The following is a 19,742-nucleotide window of genomic DNA, read 5'->3' as shown; positions in this document are numbered from 1 at the left end:
TTGCACGACGAGTATGCTTCTTCAAGATCCATTGACATGGTGAATCGTGTTGAGACGGTGCTAGTTCGTGATGCAAGCGCGAGTACGTTGTCAATTGCAATGGCTCGGGGTCGGATGGATTCCAGAATCCGTCGAAATTCTGCCGGTGACGACATAGTGCTTCGATAAGAAATCGCGGAGCATGCAAAGAGAAAACTTCGAAAGAGCGAAAGCGCGAGCGCGAGCGAGAGCGAGAGCGAGAGCGAGAGAGAGAGAGAGAGAGAGAGAGAGAAAGAGAGAGAGAGAACACGCGCGAATGCCCGAGCAGCGCGATAAACGATAGCGCAACGTGTGACATCGTGCGAAATGTGAGATCGATTGGCGGTTTTCTAATTATCGAACGTCGTCGATTCCGAGTGACTGGAGCATCAATGATAGAGCGAGCGTCGACAGCTGAGCCGGGCCGGCTGATCTGCGGATGACAGCGGGCTTTAATCGCGCGGTGATTAGCCGCTAAATGTTAACGAGTTTCCGCGAGCGTCGGAAAGAAGCGGAAGACGTCACATAGAGCAGGTAATTCCTGTCCCCCTTCCTCCCTCCCCGGGCTATCCCGGCCGGGATAGCTTTTTTCTCACGCGCGGCGATATACAGACATCATCCGTCAAACGGTCCACGAGAGAGAACACGGAGAGTACGCGTCGAAGAAACTCGATAAGTCGCATCGGATGACGATGGGGATAACGAGAATTTATGGCGGATCGAGTGGACTGTACGTCAGCATCGAGAAAGCCGAGTAGTTCATTACGGCCTCGAAAGAAATCTGCTCCGGGTGTTCTTCTGTGATCTATTCGCGCTCATGATAGTTCGAAGGAGAAGGAGAAGAAGAGGGGGAGAGAGAAAGAGCGAGGGAGGGGGGGAAAATGAGTCGAGGAAAAGCGATCTGTCGCGCATCGACGTGCGTTTTCGCCGAAATGGCCGCTTCAAAATTTGAAATCTAGGCTGAATCGATAAACTGAGTTAAAATTCAGATGAGGAGATAAAGAGGAGAAGCCATCCTGAAGAAAATCTACGATAAATCGTCGGGTATAAATTATAGCATTTCGCTCTCCTTCTCTCTCTCTCTCTCTCTCTCTCTCTCTCTCTCTCTCTCTCTCTCTTGAGAGAGTACTCATTACTGTTAAAAATCGCGCGCGTGTCGCCTCGACGGCCATTTAGCGGCACGTGCACGCTTGTCACGTGCGTGCAAATCGACCTGGCAAGTCACCTGGCCGAATGCATCGGCCGAATACGTGTTACGTGCGCGGTATCGTCCGAAATACCCGCCGACGAGCAGCGAAGCAATCACGTATCGATACACCGATATACCTCTGCCCTCGTTGATTTTTGGTGAAAATTATTACTTGGAAGATTACACACTCCGAGATACTAATATGATGTCATTTGTGCGATCGATCGGTGAGCCGCGCGCGCGCGCTCAACGTCCGTCCTCCATTGACATCCAATTCTTAGGCTTCGATGAAAGTTAATAAAGTACTAATTTATGTATCAATTCAAATAATTAATATGACGATCACTTGAGTGTCGTGGTATCGCAAGCATTTACCCGTGTCCGCAAGTCTCTCGCTCGTCGCGTTCTCGCTCGATCGCGGATCCGGTCGACGTAATCGACACTCGGATCGACGCGCGGGATCGATAAATCTTCGCCGCGATCAGCCGCTTCCCATGGGACCCCCATCGCCGCAGTGCCCCGGCATTCCGCCGGCGCGAGTAAACGAGCAAATTCGTAGGTTGCGTCCCACCTATACCACGGGCCCCGTACGCGCGATCGAATCCCATAAGTCACGAACTCGAATACTGTGTTTAAGCGCCGCGAGCTCATTCTCGTCCATTATCCTGTACGATGCGATGCCGTGCGTGCGGGGCACCGAAATATTTTCGAAGATCCTCTCGAGCTGCGGAAAGCACGCCGAGACACGCGAATAGTGTTCGCGCAGGAGGAATCGGCTGCCGATCGGCCAGAGGATCGCGAGAAATCCGAAAGCGAGATTACAGGATTACACAGGTGTCGCCGATATATCCCCTGTCACCCCGTGCATATCCTGTGCAACGTATATATTTTTCTCGCAAATTTCCCTCAAACTTATCACTCTGAAGAATTTATCTTAAAATTTATCACTATCCCCGGGAGAGAGATCATTCTCGTTCGGGATTATCTCCTGACTGATTAGAGACGCCGTTAGTGCAACTTCTCGTTTCCACGCGTTGCTACTTGCGTTTCGACTTGGAGGGAATACAATTTTCGCGTGACGCGCCGTTACTCTTATTGCTTATCAGCGTCGCTTATTAAAGAGGCGCGAGGAGCGTTGAATCTCTTAGATCGTGAAGGCGCGATTTCATGCTCGCGCACTCATTGAAAGAACGCGTAGTGTAAACTCGAGCCCGAACGACATTCCGCGCGGAATAAATTAATTCGCGACCGTTCGATCGGCGATCTTGCGGCGGAAATCGCTTTTGCCGCTATAAAAGCAGAAGATAAACGGTGGCAACGATGGGTGACAGTTTGAGCATTAAACGACGGAGCGACGCCAGATGAACGATTAGCGACGATTCTAATTAAAATTCGCGCGGCCGAGCACGCCTCGATATTAATTGACGTTGGCACACGAGACGTCGTCGTCCTTGAAAGTGATTCCGTCAGGATCAGGATCGTAACGGAAGATGGTAATTTGAAAACATATACACAGATCGTCCTCGGTCAGTTCTCCTCGAGTCGTCGATTTAACTTTATTGGCAAATTTAAAAATCCTCCATCCGCCGCAGTTGTTTTCTTGGTTCATTTACTAATTAATCCACAAGCATTTTATATTCCACCCATTTGTCAGTATTCACACGTATCCGTTGTTATGTTATTTTCGTGTCCTTGTAATCCGATCTGCTTAATCCGCTTTGAATTACCAATCTCTGAGTGTAGCTTCTTTTTTCAGGGGACCTGAAGAGGCGACACTCGTGGAGCAGCGAGGTCGACTATCAGCCGGCGGAAACGGAAGCTGTTACTACCTCGGGGGGAGATTCCGCTACCTCAGCCCCTTCGGACGACGACAGAATCTCCTACAAGGTACCGTATCGAGTTTCCTTTCATAATCCTTTCCGTTCCTCTCGTCATTGTCTTCGCACTCGACGTCTCGAATTGTTTTTTTTTTCGAGTAGCAAATTCTCGCGAATTGAAAAATTTGCAACAGATTTTCGTAAAACTGAGAATACCAACAATATGAGAATCAAACGCAACGCGTTACATAGTGACTCTTTTTTCCAACGGAGTATTTTTTCAAGAAAGAAGAGAGAAGAAAGAGAAGGGAAAGAAAATTTGTCTTCGCCGTAAAAATCTCGCTCTCGTCGGCAGGACCACGCGAGCGAGAAAGGATCTCACGGCGTTTAACCGAAATTACATTTCACGTACACGACGAGCGAGCGGATCATTGCGCCGTGCAACGGTGCATCTTCTTTTACTACTGCGGCCAGACAACGCCGGCGACCGTAAAATCTGAGCGAACGCCGTGCCGCGCGCCGTCGCCTTCGGCTTTTAACAACGCTGCTGCAACTGCCGCGGTTACAACTGCAGAAATTGCATTTCGAATTGCACGGCGTATCTGCCGTGTGTCAATGACACCGAACGGCCGAAACGGATCGCGAAACGGACCGAGTGCGAACAGCACTCGGCGCAGCAAATGTCGACAGTCTTGCGGACAGAGCCAATTTTCTAATAATAATTCTCGGACACTCGTGCGAAACTCGAGAAACTGAATTTCTATTTTGTACATTCGAAGGACATGTGTGAGATCGGACCGTAAGATCACCGCGCTTTGGATATTATGCGATTTCTCTCGCCCACTTGACAGATGACACTACAACGACCGCCGTTTTCCTCGCCTAAAGCGTTCCTCATCGCTTCGACGCACGTTCGCTCGCTCGCTTTCTCGCGACTCGCGCGTTCTTGCGCAAAACACGCTGAATGCAAATAACTGCCTTCGTTCCTCCGATTTCACGCTCGAGATGCTTCTTTCCGCACCGAGCGCTGCGCTGCCGTGCATCGCTTCTCAGAAGCCATTGCGCGTCCATGTATAGGGCGGCCACCCTTCGCTTCGCTTGCGTTAAAATGCGCGCCACGAGGGTGCAGGACGCATGCAGGAGAGCCGGGAGAGGTAGCGAAGAAAATCGCGGGAAGAAACGTCGGCGATATTTTTAGACGATGTAACGAGCGCGCACGCGGTCGTTCGTTCTTCACCGTCTCGATGGCGACGGCTCTCCCCGCGTGGATCGTGGATGGCCACGGGATGCGAGGCGATGCGATGCGATACCTCGATGCTCGTGGCGCAATCGTAAAGGGCTCCACCAAGGCCGCGCGCGATTCCGCAAAAACGGGCCCCTCAATTGCGCAGCCGCCGCCGCCGCCGCCGCCGCCGTTCCGTCGCGATCTTTGTTCTCGTCATAGACTTCTGTATTATATACACTATACTGATAACTGGTCTCTTTAACACGTTCTCTAAAGGTATGTAATATTAACATTTCCGCGCATGCGCATTGCAAGGTCCCGAAAGGAATGTAACTGCACCGTACTGTACTGCACTCCGTACAGGCATTTTTACTCCGGAAAATATTAATATTTATCCGATATTTAATATATCCTCCTGCAATGTCACATTCAATGATACATTTAATGTTCACATAAATATTAATTAAATATTGGATAAATATTAACATTATCTGAAAGTAAAAATGCCTGTTCGGTGCAATTATGTTCCTTTCGGGACCTTGCAGTGCGCATGTGCGCACAATTCTATGTTTTACATAAGAGACGCTTTTATACATGAAAACCAATGGGAGTTCTCAGTCTAGCTTACACATAGACGTCTGTGGTTCTCGCAGTCTTCGGCGTTAAAATTATTACGAGAGTTTTCGGCCGCGATGTCGCGCGATGAGTCACTGATTCTTTTGTTAGATTTGACGGAGATACTTGCGCGGGTCCGCGCGGGACAGTGGATCTTCTTCGGATCTGCCGTGAAATTTGGATCATCTTCCGCCCTGACAGATAGATTAGAAAAACCGCGACAATGATCGCGCGATTTAGTCGCCAACGCAGAATTGCCGTGTCTCCTCGTAAATACGGCTCACAACGAACCGCCGTTTCCTCTTTTCTTTTTCTTTTCGCGAGCAAACGTGACGTAACGCGCGTGGCCACTGCTACTCTAGTATTACCGCGCGCTATTACTTCGGTGTTACTCGCGCACGTCCCGGTTCTAAATCAAGGTTGCAGTTTCTCGACGATTCTTAATTGCGCCGACGTTCGCGCTCGCGAGGAGATTTTATTGCACCGGAAAATCAGACGTCGCGTTACACCGACAACCGGAGATACCGTTAACCTCGCCGATGAGAGAGAGAGAGAGAGGAGAGGAGAGCGGTCAGCAAAGAGCATAAACGTGTAAACGGCCGCGATAATAATCCCGAGGTGCAAGGACATCGTAACAGAGAAACGCGTGAAATAGAAACGCGGATTTTGCGTCTGGCTACATTTTTCGCGCGCGGTCGCGTCTATATAATATGAATAAAATGTTGCCGCAGCGTCAACTCTCGGCCCCGCTCAACACTTGGCCGGTCCGTCTCGGAATTCGCGACGTTATCATTTGATCGCCGTTCGAAGTTCATAATCGAGCTCGTTCGGTCTTACGCGGTCGTTCTGTATGGCCTCGCGGGCTCATAAAACGATGTCCACGAGGATAATTCCGATAAAGGATGTCGTCTCGCGGTTAATAAAGTGGGCCACCTGAAACTGGTCCAGGAGGCGAATCTCTTTCGCCGCTCTCGGACGTGACTCTCGTGAATTTTTCATGCTCCACCGGCGTAAAGCAGGTTAATTCGCGCGTTTGATCGAGACACTGCCGTTGTCGAGAACCGTTGACACTTTCCGCAACGTTCGCGGCGACTTATGACCCTTCCCTCGTCGAATTTCACGTTCTCGGACAATTACAATTTTACTTGGCGGCGTCGAACTTTGAAGCTCGGACGCGTATCGTTCCCCTACACCCGTATTCATAGTCAAGCCTTATATTTAAGGCCTCCTTAAGTTTATCTTCAGATGCTCTGTAGCCAATAAAATAATCCGTGCAGCATCTAAAGATGGATATAAGGAGGCCTCAAATGTAAGACCTGACTATGAATACGGGTATTACTGTTTGCTCGCCGCGCGTTTCTCTTCGATCGATCGATCGATCGATCGATCGAAAAATTCCGCGACGCGCGGGGTTTACGAGTCGCGAACGACCGCAACCGCTCCGCGGCACAGACTTCTATATACTATATAAGCTAGACTGAGAACTTCCATTGGTAAATTCATATATAAAAGCGTCCCTAAAACATAGAATTATGCGTACATGCGCATTGCAAGGTCCCGAAAAGAACATAACTGTACCGAACAGGCATTTTTACTCCAGAAAATGTTAATATTTATCTAATATTTAATATTTATGTGAACATTGATTGTGTCATTGAATGTGACATTGCAAGAAGCAGTATTAAATATTGGATAAATATTAACATTTTCTGGAATAAAAATGCCTGTACGGTGCAATACGTGCAGTTACATTTCTTTCGGGACCTTGCAATGCGCATGCACGGAATTTTAGTACATATTTTTAGGGAATGTATTAAAGAGACAAGTTATCAGTCTAGTGTATAATATAGAAGTCTGTGCTCCGCGGTCAAGCCGCAGCACACTTCTTTCCCTTGTCGCGCCTTAAGCCCTAAACACAATGCCAGGCAACAGGCAATAAGAATAAAAATAGACCAATCACAATAGATTATTTTTGTAATAGTCGATTGTGATTGGTCTATTTTTATTCTTATTGCCTGTTGCCTGGCATTGTGTTTAAGGCTTTATCGTTTCGTTAATGTCCGGTTTCTTCACACCTCCCAATAGCTATCTTTCAGATAAAGATATCCGTCAGATAATTAAAAATTCATTTTCTTCGCCGAAACCTCTGGTTACGTATCTAACAGAGCTATTCTTCATACTGCGAACTTTCGACACAAAATGTATTAGAAATTTACTATGAATTACCATATTTTGCCAGCGATATATTCTTCTCCGGGCCAGCACTACAATCAACCAACCAACATATTCCTTCCAAGTGAGATTATATTTTGCGAAAATAAATATTTTTGAGCCTATTTTCGGTTAACTGTTTTGAAAAAGGTCGAAAAAACAATTATTCGGCTTAATGGAGAAGGAAAAAAAGTTTTTGCAAAAACTGAAATTGATTTGTTAATCGACATTACATTAAAATATGAATATATATATTATCAAAAATAAAAGAACCGATGGAACAACATAGAAGGATAAAAATGAAGGAGAAAACATTTGCGACGAATTTAATGCTGTTTCAGAAAATTTTCCACGTTTTCTTTTTACAAATTCATCACCATCATCATCATCATCATCATCATCAGATTCATAAATATTAATATCCACTGATTCCACAATATCCAGTGATCTTTAGATTATGTCACTGAAATCAATATCTATCAGATTCCGCTACTTATCCGCTACCGGATAAGTTTATCTGCCGGATACGAACTTTACAAAGGTGAAGAAACCCGACTCTGGAAGATATCTCATGGATAAAGTTATCGACAACTTATCTAGAGGTGAAGAAATTGGGCAGAAAGTGGAAGATAAAGCCGGCGCGAGACTTCCGATCGATCCCTCTCGTCGAGGCGCGCGGAACAAAAGCGAATTGTTCCGCCGCTGTCGATCGCCTTTTCCTCCTCCCTGCCGGAGCTCGCGGGAGGGTGGTGTTAGCGCGTCGCGGCGCGAATGAAGGATGCGCTTTAGGCTCTCGCTAAATACGGGATAGGCAAACGCGTAGATAGCACTTTATTATGATTTACGGCTTTCTCGAGCCGGCCGACGGCCGCGAAAGATACGCGTGGCGTAAATTACACAAGCGCAGGGTAAAAAGGAGGCAATCGTAAATCAGGATAAAAATACCGCAGCTAGCGACAGGGGGAGAGGGGAGTGACGAATATGAAGGGGCAACGAACGAGAGACGCCATGTCTGATCACACATGGTAGCCGCTTCTTCTAAGTGGCACGCGATGCCACTTAGAATGGAGGGTGGATGACGATCACCTGAACACGTTCGAAATTTTGGGATAATTTTATATAAAAAGGCAAAGAAGAAAAAAACAGAGAGAGAGAGAGAGAGAGAGAGAGAGAGAGAAAGTGACAACATTTTCCACAATTTTCGATGAAATTTTCTACTCGAAGAGTAGAGAATGTGCGACTCGCGCTGCATCGCGCAGACCGTGGCGAGAGTGTGGCGTGTGCATTCTCCGACATTGCGGACTGGCGTCCTTCGATCTGTCCGAAGAAAATCGAGAGGATCCCTCTCGCGAAGGTAAAAGTGGTGGCGTGCACGATAATTCGAGCTAAGACCTTATAATTAACCGCGCGAGATGGTGGAGGGAGAACAGGGAGAACGGAGCCGCGAGGGAGAGAAGGGGAAAGTTCGATGAGAAACGTAAAGGGCAAGAGGGGGGTAAAAAGGGAACGAAAGGGAGATAAAGACTAAGAACTCTTGGACGTTTCGGTAGGAAGGAGGAGGGAACGAGGAGGAGAGGGCAGGGATGTAACCCGGGGTCAACGGGGTTAAGTATTCCGCGGAGGGAAACCGCCGCCTCACGCGGTACCCCCTTGCGCGAAAACGTAGAAACGTGTGATCTTTATGCACGGCGACCGCAGGTACACGTAACATTTTATGCTCACATTCGTGGGACGAGGTGGACGGATGCGTTGTGAGAGATCTGTTCCGACGCACAGTGGTCAAAACGGCAGAGAACGTGGCCAAAATCCATTTTTTTTTTACATCTTTTTTTTAATCATTATTATATCATATTTTGTTAATTCTAAGTCTTTTCTAGACTTCTGTAAAGGTGTATTGCAAAATAATTCCATTTATGGGAGTTACGAGTACACGAAGTTCATGAAAACCGCAAGTCTCTTGTACGATTTTAGGAGTTATAATCAGTATGACAATTGTGATTCCATTCACAGGATTGCCACTACATCAGGTCATTAGACTTTTTTATCGATGTTTAGTTGTATGATTTGTGCTTCTAATAACACTGTTATTTATTAAATTTTCGTTGCAATTAATATAAATATACGCTTCCTGAGTAAAGCAAAATAGTGCTGTTGTGTAAAATGTAACTCTAATTAAGAATTGCGATTCAAAGTCCCCGTTATGAACCGGTGCTGTGACTCTTGCAGAACTTAAAATGTAATGATACATACGTAGAAATAAATAAGAAAAAGTTTGTCTGCGCCAAACTGCACCGGAATGTTGTAATCGCAGTATGAAGTTGGCAGAAATTGAGTTTCGGCAATTTGCCGAAACTAAGAGCAAATATTCTTGCTGCAATCTTTTTTTAACCAATTGTTTTTTATCTGTATTTTTTATTCGAAGTTTTAGCCGAAGTTTAGAATATTACCTCTGCCATAATCTTCTGAATTATTTATTTATAAAAATTTCATAACATTGAACAATTTTTTTTTGTGGTCGAAAATATTCTCTGCATCTTATTTAGAGGTATTCATAAGATTAATTCAACAAAATTTTTGTTTGCATTTAAGGTAATTAAATTTTTAATTCGACGTGTCGTCTCGCTGATTACGGCGTTAATATATCCTCTGTCCCAAAAATAATCGGAATGGCTTTAAAAAAAATAAAAATAATTAAGAAATCTTGACAAAAATCATTTTATTCATTCGAAATATTCTCCCTCAGCAGAAATACAACGATTTGCACGAAGATTTCAAGAAGTATATCAAATGACTTTTTATGTCGCTGATTGGAATGGTGTTGAAATTGCTCGTTGTTGACCGTTGAATGTCCAGTTGATGATAAACGGTTTCCTTTCATCGGCAATTGCAGCTTAGGGAATAGAAAATAGTCGTAGGGTGTCAAATCGTCTGATCACGGGGGATGTTGAAGCAATCAAATTTGATTCTTGCTCAAAAAATCAGTGACAATTGACGAACGATGAGAAGGTCCATTATCGTGCAACAACCGCCAACTGCCCTATTTTTCGATCGAGATATCAAACTAATGTCACTTAAATGCCTTACTTTAATGCGTATCTTGGCTTCTAGTGAACGAAATGTCATGAAATTTTTACAGGTTATTAAGAAAGGCTGACACTTCCTAACTTAATCTCCCAGCAACAGAAGGTGCCACTAATTTCGTTAAAATAGAGCCGTTCCGGTTATTTTTGGGACAGAGGGTGTTAAATAATAAAACGTCGATCTCGATCGGAACTGCATTTTCTCGGAGATTCCTTGTCGACTTGTACGTTTAACTGTGTTTAACGTTTAACTATGTGTGTGTGTGTGTGTGTGTAAAGATGATCGACTATTACGTTATGTGTATTTATCTAGGTTGCGGTCGCGCGGCCATGGAGGAGAAAGAGGAGGGAGAAAGAGGTACATAGCGCGCCGAATACGCGGACGTTATTATAAATCCGCTGAAGCGACATGGCGTGTTGCGATTATTAGACCGCTGCATCGGATGCGCGCACGCGCTCGCTCCGCAAACGGTTCCCTCTCGCATTCCCGCGTTCAAACGGATATAGACGGCCTGAATCTCCTGTGCTTCTCTCGTTGCGAGGATTTTTATGTCGCGCGTATTTAACGGTGCCGCGTGGACGACGACGTGGTCGCGCGCGCTCGGAAAGAGGTAGAAAGGGTGGAGCGGAAGGGAGAGACAGAGGAGAAGAGAACGACGAGAGAAAGAGAGCGGTTATCACCTGTGGGCCCCGATAAACGCGTCGATGCATATTAAAGGCGCATTTCACGCTCAGCTGGACGAGAGAGTCCCCTCGGTCAGATATCGCGGATAACTATGCATCGGACGGACGGGATGACTTCGTTCTCGCGATCGTTGCCCCTGGCGTTACCGGCTCTCTGCTTTCGACTTCGGCTCGGTTTCCCCTGCGAAATTAATCAATAAAATTCGTGGGACATATAGCGCGAATATAATTCATGCTGTGTACCGCACGATAACGTTAAAAGTAAAAATGCGTCAGGGCACAGGGCCGTACACGGCGGAGGTTTTACGAGGCGGTCGGCGACGGCGGCGGCAGCGGCGGCGGCGAGGTCGTTCGTAAATTTCGCACCGGGGCCATTTGTTCGTATACGTGAGAAAGAGAAAGAGAGAAGGAGTATGTGAATGAGTGAGACACAGGGAGGGACGAGGGGGGCAACGACCGTAAATTTCCGCGGCGCGGTAAAGCACGAGCTGATGGGACGGAGGGAGAGAAGGAGGGAGTAAGGTAAAAGGGGCACCGTGGGGCTCCGCCGAATAATTCATCTCGGCGACTCGCCGCTGCGCGGGTTAATTGAACACCCATGAGACGCATTAATAATCCACTTTGTGCGCGAAAGGAGATGGCCCTCGCGGCCTCCGCAGGCCCGACAAGAGGGGGCACAAGCCGATACAAATTACCCGGACCTCCTTCCGGGCTACGAGTCCTGAATCGACCACGTCGTGCACATCGTTTCAGTCCTTCTCGATAATTATTGATTTCTTTATGCGCACTGTAATATCAGCGTTTTCTCTCCTCGCTCGATACTTGCTTCGTCCTCTTGTTCGCGCGTCAATGTGCGAATGCCGGACAGAAGTAACCGAAAGATCTGTTTCTCATCGAGGCCTGAATCCGCTCTTGGCGGCCCTGGATCTCTCTCTCTCTCTCTCTCTCTCTCTCTCTCTCTCGTTCTCTTCCTCCTTCTCTCCCTTTCAGGAGATTCGCTGGCCACCTCGATCGCAACCACGGAAGCGCGATTTATCTCGCGCAAGAACCGCTTCCTCTACTGGGTGTCTCGGAGGCACCAAAGTGCTTCTAGTCTGGTTTATCTCCGAGGATTCTGTGATAAATTCAACATTGAATATTTTCTCATGATAGATCTGACAGAAAGAATTCTACTCTCTGTAAACGTTAAATAAATATTACCGCTCTGTCATCGGTTCTATCTGCGTTCCGCAACTGAGAAACTTGTATGCACCAAATGCGAGTTATCGGATGCGATTGCAAAGAAAGCGATTGCTCTGCGTGAGAGAAACATCCCTGCTTCTCTCTCTCTCTCTCTCTCTCTCTCTCTCTCTCTCTCTCTCTCTCTCTCTCTCTCTGGTCGAAGAATATAAAGATATAAAGGATCCGTCTCAGCTTCCTGCTTCAGCTTCGTTCCGAGCGAGTAACTTCGTTCTAGAAATGCAGAGATGCGACGCGGTATCAATATAAAGAAATATCGTACAACATTACACGATATTACATGCGTCCCGTGAATAGTAGGTATTAATTCAACCGGAAAAGCAGGAAATAAAGTTGAACGTATTTATCAGTGTGTTCGCTACAACTGTGTACAAATGCATATAGTAATTAAATATAAATATAATATAAAATTATATATATATATATATATATAATTATATATATAAATTATATATATATATTATATTAAAATTATATATAAAATTATATATAATGAATGGAGTATAAATATATAAAATATTGTAAACACACGGAGAGGAGGTCATAATTATCTAAATTTCATACATGTAACAGTTACGGGATTACAAATTATAAAGTTACAAGTTTTATCTGTAAAAGTTACGAGATTATCTTTGGCCAAGAATCTCCCAAACATTTGCCATTCTCATTTTTATGTGCACTTCTCAGGAATATGGCCGTTCGATGCAGACGGTGGACTTGGTGGCGGACTGTCCGTTGCAGGTCGTGACGAGTAACTCGAGGTCACCGTCACCTTCGAGATCATCGACGCCCACGCCGCCGTCGTCCACGACGTTCCCCGTGTCGACGGGGAGCATGGGGCAGCGGTCGAGCGCTCTGTTGCGCCCCAAAATTTCCCTGACTTGGGTTCTTCGTGGCCAGCAGCAACCCGGGCCCAACGGGCCTTGTCCGACCAGCAATGGAGGCGGCGGTAGAATCTATTTTTTCTTCTTTATTTTATTAATCCTCCTTATTTCTGCCAGATCTTCTTCAGATTTCGTAATTGCGTATCAACTATCACAATAGACATTATCATATTAAAATTTGGATCTGTCCTCATAACGATAGAGTTACGTGGGAAATAGCAAAGTTTGCTGAATAAAATCGGAGACTTTTTCTACTACAAATCCTAAAAACTACTCCATCATTCTATTGGGTTGGCAACTAAGTGATTGCGGATTTTGTCGACAGATGGATTTTACACTTTCTTTTGTTTCGTTAACGTGTTCAAAGTACCTAACCTATATTTTTTTCTTATTGTTTGGACTTCTACCTTTCATTTAGTACAAAAATTATATCGATTAGTTCTTTAGTTTTATTTTTATCCCAATTTAAAATGGAAGAGCAAGACGTGCACTTCAGACATATTTTATTATATTATTTCCGAAAAGGCAAGAACGCATCGCAAGCACACAAGAAGTTATGTGCCGTATATAGAAATGAAGCCTTGAAAGAAAAGCAGTGTCAAAATTGGTTTGCCAGATTTCGTTCTGGTGAATTTTCATTGAAAAATGCTCAACGATCTGGCCGTCCAGTTGAAGTCGATGAGACCCATATCAAGGCCATTATCGATTCAGATCGTCATAGCACAACACGTGATATTGCAGAGAAGCTCAATGTATCGCATACATGCATTGAAAAAAATTTAAAAAAGCAAATTTAAAATTTTGAATTTTCATTCTTATTTAAAATCCGCAATCACTTAGTTGCCAACCCAATACATGTTAATAAAATTACCCGAATTTTTCGAAGGTACGAACAGCGATCGAGACACTTTGTCGCGAGGCAGTAAGGACAGATCTTCGAGGAGAAGTGTCAAGAGTGTCAAAGAGAAGGATACCGGCAAGGAGAATATCGAAAATAATAAGGAGAGCATCGAGAAGCGGGAGAAGAAGATTCTGCATAGGCTTGAGAAGATCGAAAGAACCGAGAAGGTAAAGAAGAAAATATTTGCTACGATTATTTGCTTGGTTTCTTTTCGTACGGTCTTTGCATTTCCTCGAAATAATTCTTCGTAAGATTATCGGCAAGGAGACGATCGGCAACGAGCGACGACTGGAGAGCCCGCTGGAGAAGCAACACTCTGACAAGGAATTCGTGAGCTTGAAGGATACGAAGGAGAAAGTGAAGAGAGCTGTCTCCGAGCCCTCTCTGGTGTCGCGAGAGTCAACGTCGACGCCTAGCGGACGAGAGAAGCACAGGCACAGGCGAACAAAACGCTCGCACAAACCTAGGCCACCGAGTAGATTCGGCTACGAGATCGCCGATCTCGACGCCTTCTTAACCAAGGTGATTCCGCTTTCACTTTTTACTTCGATTCAACTTTAGATACACTGACACACGCGTAAAAAAATTCCAGGCCTCCATAGAGAGACCAGCAAACATTCCAGTCGTCTTGTCTTTCCCGTCGGTGTTGTACCAGACTCAAGGCGGAACTCAGGACGAGGTGGCCTTGCCCCTAGGTACGGTTGTGAACGCAGTCTTCAAGAACCAAACTTGGTTGTACGTGCAAACCCCTCATGGCCAAGAAGGCTACGTCGGCTATGCCGCCTGTTTACCCCTCGGAATCCTACCGCAACCTACGCGAGGACCCTGTTGGGAGGATTCTACCGATGTTTTCCCCCGGCCCCTCGGTGAGCGAAATTTTCCTCGGCAATTTTAATGAAAATGGGTACGAACACTGAATATCCTTGAAAACATCCTTTATTCCTTGTATCATTATAATACATAGTGCGTAAAGCTAGTTCTGATTGATCTAGCTTATCTTGCTTGGTAAAATCAAATTTCGAGCATTGGAAAGTTCGCCTATATCAACTCATATGTAGAAATATCTTAATACTACGTGTACGCGCGCGTAATCTGTATCCTTCCGGGTCAACTTTGTTATTTTACAATCGATAAGATCATCGTACTAGTCAGTCCTTCAACTTTTAGGAAACATGACAGATACGGAGAAACTTCGAGACACTCGGTCAGAATGCGGAGGAGCTCGCGGTCGCAGCGGCAGAGTTCGGCGGAGTTCGAGGGACGCAGTGTCAGCGTGCGGCGAGCGCAGCGTCGACCGGTTGTACCTGAGAGCAGCGGCGAACGCGCGTACTAAGGGATCGAGGCACACGTTGCTGGTGATTAGGAGCGACTACGAGGCACGCGGCGGCAACGCACTGACGGTGTCCAAGGGCGACGTGGTTGCCTTATTGAGCGATCATGTGAGTGACTGGTTCTGGGTGCGCTCCAGAGACGGCAGGGAAGGCTTTATTCCGGCAGTCGTCGCTGGCCATGGTTTCCTCTGATTTGTTGTTTTCTGTCAACGTGGCAGCAAAAATTCTCAACATAGGTGGCATACCAATTCGAGTCTTCTGATATAATCCAATTTCTATGTCTAAAACTATATCGATATGGATACTGATGGAAAGAAAGATTTGCGTTTTCACACTATCGAATTTAATATAATTAATCGCGATCTTTTAATTTATTTTTAGAGCTGATCGAGCTGTGCGATATTATTCGTCGATATATCTCACTTTGTACAAACATAAAGTAAGATTGAAGTTACTAGAGCTGTTAAGTCAATATTTGTAAAAATTCGTTAAAGTTATTTTTACCCTGCGAAATCAATGTTCTCAACCTAGACCAAATCGCTTTTGCATCAATGTTATTTTAATAACTGCGGTCGTTTGACACGGGATAGATTTATCATCTCCGCTCTTCCATCCCGCCAGGATTATGTTCGCGCATGCAAATATTCGCAATGGCGAGCAGAAAATCGATTTGTATATTTGTACAAAGGAAGTATCGTGTCATACAAAATGTACACATATACTTTATTAATATATATGTATATTTATTAAAATAAAAACTAAATGGCTGTCTTACATTCACTCCATCCATCACGCGAACTTGAGTACCATCTCGCGGTAATTGAAATTCGTACAGAGATCGAGGTAATTCGAGGAGCCAGCTGCACTTAGCACTTTTTGTGGCAATTCCTGATACACGACGCTGTAGACAGTATTGCTAGACGTGGGCACCTTTGCCAGGGTTTCACCCTGGTATGTTATATGATAGATATAGGAGGCCGCACCAGCCGCAATCACACGTTCCTCATAGATCTCTGCTACATGAATACCTTGATCAGTCAAATCAAAGATTGTCGCGGCTTCCATGGTGCGCATATGCCACAAAGACAAGCTGGGTCCACCTCCGCATAGCTAGAGTTGTATTTAACAATTTGTAATTTACAAACACTGTTACAATCGTTGTAAATCTTAGGTAAGTATTACCATAAATTTATTACATACCAACCAATCTTCAGTAAAATCCACCGCACCTATCCATTTTCCTAATCGTGGTCGGGCAACTTTGTCTATTAAATGAGGTGTCAATATGTTGGTATTCTCTTTTTTACGCAAATCCCATAATCTCACAGAGCCATCCTCGCTGCAGGATGCAAGCTGATTACCCCTGAAATTTATAGTACTTTCCTAATTATTATTTATAAAACAGATACAATTTTTTTATTCATGACTTACTTGGTATAGATAAATGATAATTACATTATGGCAAGGCAGTGAATATAATCTGTATGGCCTTGCATATCCCTCAAAATCCTTCCATCTTCTAAGTTTATGATGTATATATTATTATCTCCACAGCCAGCATATAATAATTTATTTGTCTTTGAATATACCATGTAATTTACATCTGGCTTCTCATAACTATCTCTGCAAATATGATTTATTATGTTTCTCTTGTCAACTTGTCTTGTCTCTCAAGAATTATAATTATAAAATTATAATTATAAAATGTACAAAAATATAGCATGGGACCAAAACAAATATATATTTTACTTTCTTTAGATAATATTTCTGCTTACTTGTTAGTTGGAATTTGTATGTTCCACGAAATTTTACTGTTGGGAGCTTTGCTAGAAGTCACCATCTTCCAATCCCATCCTGATATCTCACCACATGTTCCTGTTATGAAAAAATCTTCTGTGGACAACATACAAGCAACCTGTTGATCAGGATGTGCAGCAAAACGATAAGTTGGTCCTTGTAATTCATTTTCTTCTATTTTGTTAGGTCCTAAGGCTCTTGGCAGACTATTTAGAGATTAATATTTATTTCATTAAATAATATGAACACTAATTTATTCCACTTCGTTTACAAAAAAAATTACTATCCAATATGATTTTCATAATTATATTCCATACATTCTATATATTGTATACATTATAAAATACTTACTCAAATACTGACACATCCCCATAAATATTGCCAGTCATTAAGTAATTCCCATCAGGAGAAAATGTTTGCGATAACACAGTATTATAGAACAATTTTTGCTCCATAGTGCTCGCCATCCCGGCAAGTTCGTGGTTAATATTAAAAGGAGTTAAGAAAGCGAAACCTATTAAATCATGTCGGATATTTCATTATTTATGAAAAATGGACAATATTTACAAAAAAAGAAGGAAGATAGTAGATAAAATTAATACATTATCTCAAAATTACAGATGTGTGATTTACAATTATACAAGTTTCGATATTGCAATTTTGATTTTTTCAGCGTTGTATGATGCACTACACCGCAATAACTCTGATGATACCGCGTTAAATGTGTAACTGAGTTAAATAGTTTATATTTCTAGAAATACATGTAGAAATACATAAGATAAAAGGAATGAAACATCTCATTATTATTATTCTTACGAATGTTATAATTTGTCGAATTTTAAATACTTTTTATCAAATAGATCTAGAAATATGTGATGCTTTTCAGCAAGGAATCAATGGCTGCGTTCAGCAGAACAAAGTGATCAGTGAGCGCTTAGTGATTCTCGCTCCTGATTGGTAGATACTTCTGGGTCTATGAAGAATCTAAAAGAATGCTTCAATCACAGACAATAATCACTAAGCGCTCACTGATCATTTTGTTCTACTGAACGCAGCCAATGGCTGCATTCAGCAGACTCAACAGTGGACACATTACTAGATTTTCCATTGAATCTCGCTCCTGATTGGTAAATACTTCTGGATCTATGAAGAATCTAAAAGAATGCTCCAATCACAGACAATAATCACTAAGCGCTCTCTGATCACTTTGTTCTACTGAACGCGGCCAATGCAATTTCGTTGATTACACATATATTAAGCCAGCGGTACACGGTGCTTGTTTTCGTGCTGGATTGCTTGCTGGATGAAAATACTGCGTTCTGATTGGTGCATTTCCGAAGATGAATAGAAATGTACCAATCAGAACGCAGTATTTTCATCCAGCAAGCAATCCAGCACGAAAACAAGCACCGTGTGCCGTTGGCTTTATACCCGTATTCAGTGATGACAAGCGTGGGAAAAGTCGCGCACGCGCACTGAGCAAACGCTGTGGTAGCTTCACGGACATAGACTACGTTTACACGACAAGGTTAATCCGGATTAGTAACAACCGTAGTTAGTGAATTCTTTGATTCGATTGGTATATTCTTTTAGATCTAAAAATATACTCTAATCGGATTCGAGATTGCACTAACTACGGTAGTTACTAAGGCTGCGTTTCGTTATTTACTGGCAGTACTGCCAGTACTGCAAGTCCGTTCCGATATAGACACAACCCAATTTACGCTAAAGTTATAACATCGATGTTATAACTACTGACGTTAGATGCCGTGTAAACACTCCTTTACGACGAAGTTATTACATTGATGTAGTAACTCAAAGTCATTTAGTGAAGAGACTTAGGGTTTCTACATCGGACCGTAAGGGAAGACGTGTAAACGGACCGCCAGGTGTAAATATGACAATAATACCAATATAAAAATTGAACATCTTAACTTGATTATAAAATTGATTTATGTCGTGAAAATTGTAATATGGGTCCGAGATTAAGCAAATGATTTGGTGATGTTAAATATAACAAATGTAATATAATTTCTTTCTGACGCTTTCGCCGTTTAATCAAAATATTTCGTACATATAGACTATATTTACACAGCTTCTAACTTCGGCTTAGTAACTACCGTAGTTAGTGCAATCTGGAATCCGATTAGAGTATATTTTTAGATCTAAAAGAATATACTAATCGAATCAAAGAATTCAATAACTATGGTTGTTACTAATCCGGATTAACTTTGCCGTGTAAACGTAGTCATAGTATATATTGCATCGTCATATTTTCTATTTATATATTTTCAAATATATAGCAACAAACGAGCGTATGCTTTCCATATTTTCCACGATTAATTTTTTCCAAAATTAATAACCTAAAATTTTAATTTCATTTTTAGTTAAATATTATATTTTATTATATAAATTTTACTATATTGATATATACATATTTTATAATTTTCAAACTCATAATATAATCTAAAAGTTCACTTTATTTGTTGATTTATTTACATACTATTCTTTTCATATTCTAATTCTTTTATATTCAGAGTACAATCACAATCATTTCATTTTTCGGCCTTTTATATTGGTACTAATGGAAATCCTTGACTCACTCGAAAGTTATTAAGTTATTTCAAATAGATAAGCGTAAATATGTAAACGCAACTCACCTTAAGTAGGAGTTATAACATTAGCGTTACCAGGGTTGGGAAAGTTACTTTTTAAAAGTAACTCGTTACCGTTACCATTACTTTCGGTAAA

General features: G+C 43.2%; 2 protein-coding genes across 8 annotated transcripts in view; one reads left to right on the top strand and one right to left on the bottom strand.

Annotated features, from left to right (window-relative positions):
• LOC105183821 (uncharacterized) overlaps positions 1–15,397 on the top strand; it is a 38,950-nt gene extending 23,553 nt beyond the window's left edge. For 3 of the 4 annotated variants that reach the window (XM_011142203.3, XM_011142202.3, XM_019841757.2), the window contains exons 4-9: positions 2,964–3,094; positions 12,766–13,027; positions 13,849–14,030; positions 14,116–14,385; positions 14,456–14,729; positions 15,031–15,397. In XM_011142203.3, the coding sequence (XP_011140505.1) occupies positions 2,964–3,094; positions 12,766–13,027; positions 13,849–14,030; positions 14,116–14,385; positions 14,456–14,729; positions 15,031–15,386 (1,475 nt within the window). In that variant the 3' untranslated portion in view covers positions 15,387–15,397. Of the gene's footprint in view, positions 553–2,963; positions 3,095–12,765; positions 13,028–13,848; positions 14,031–14,115; positions 14,386–14,455; positions 14,730–15,030 lie in introns of all 4 variants that reach the window. The other variant, XM_025301097.1, reaches the window with a different exon arrangement.
• Positions 14,784–17,868, bottom strand: thoc6 (THO complex subunit 6). 4 transcript variants are annotated; one of them, XM_025301100.1, is made up of 7 exons: positions 17,808–17,868; positions 17,343–17,505; positions 16,970–17,197; positions 16,650–16,817; positions 16,395–16,572; positions 15,970–16,304; positions 14,784–15,397 (listed from the first exon to the last, which is right to left on the bottom strand). In XM_025301100.1, the coding sequence occupies exons 2-6, from the start codon at positions 17,456–17,458 to the stop codon at positions 15,984–15,986; spliced, it is 1,011 nt and encodes a 336-aa protein (XP_025156885.1). In that variant the 5' UTR covers positions 17,459–17,505; positions 17,808–17,868; the 3' UTR covers positions 14,784–15,397; positions 15,970–15,983. The 4 variants fall into 4 exon arrangements, with proteins under 4 accessions (XP_025156885.1, XP_025156884.1, XP_025156886.1 ...); XM_025301099.1 differs by lacking the exon at positions 17,808–17,868 and adding an exon at positions 17,594–17,788; XM_025301101.1 differs by lacking the exon at positions 17,808–17,868 and adding an exon at positions 17,594–17,786 and having other exon boundaries at positions 16,395–16,557.
• Positions 17,869–19,742: the final 1,874 nt, after the last annotated feature.

The sequence above is a fragment of the Harpegnathos saltator genome, unplaced genomic scaffold (genome assembly GCF_003227715.2).
Source record: "Harpegnathos saltator strain DR-91 unplaced genomic scaffold, Hsal_v8.6 scaffold402, whole genome shotgun sequence".
Classification (NCBI taxonomy): domain Eukaryota; kingdom Metazoa; phylum Arthropoda; class Insecta; order Hymenoptera; family Formicidae; genus Harpegnathos; species Harpegnathos saltator.
Note: the sequence above shows the minus strand (reverse complement) of the source record. Positions and strands in the feature narration are given on the sequence as shown.

Excerpts from the sequence above, each read along its gene's own strand:
- thoc6 (XM_025301100.1), bottom strand. The coding sequence starts at position 17,458 with ATGGCGAGCACTATGGAGCAAAAATTGTTCTATAATACTGTGTTATCG. Across the intron at positions 16,818-16,969 it reads ATACAAATTCCAACTAACAA|AGATAGTTATGAGAAGCCAG; the intron begins GTAAGCAGAAAT and ends TCATATTTGCAG. Across the intron at positions 16,573-16,649 it reads ATTCACTGCCTTGCCATAAT|TACTATAAATTTCAGGGGTA; the intron begins GTAATTATCATT and ends TAATTAGGAAAG.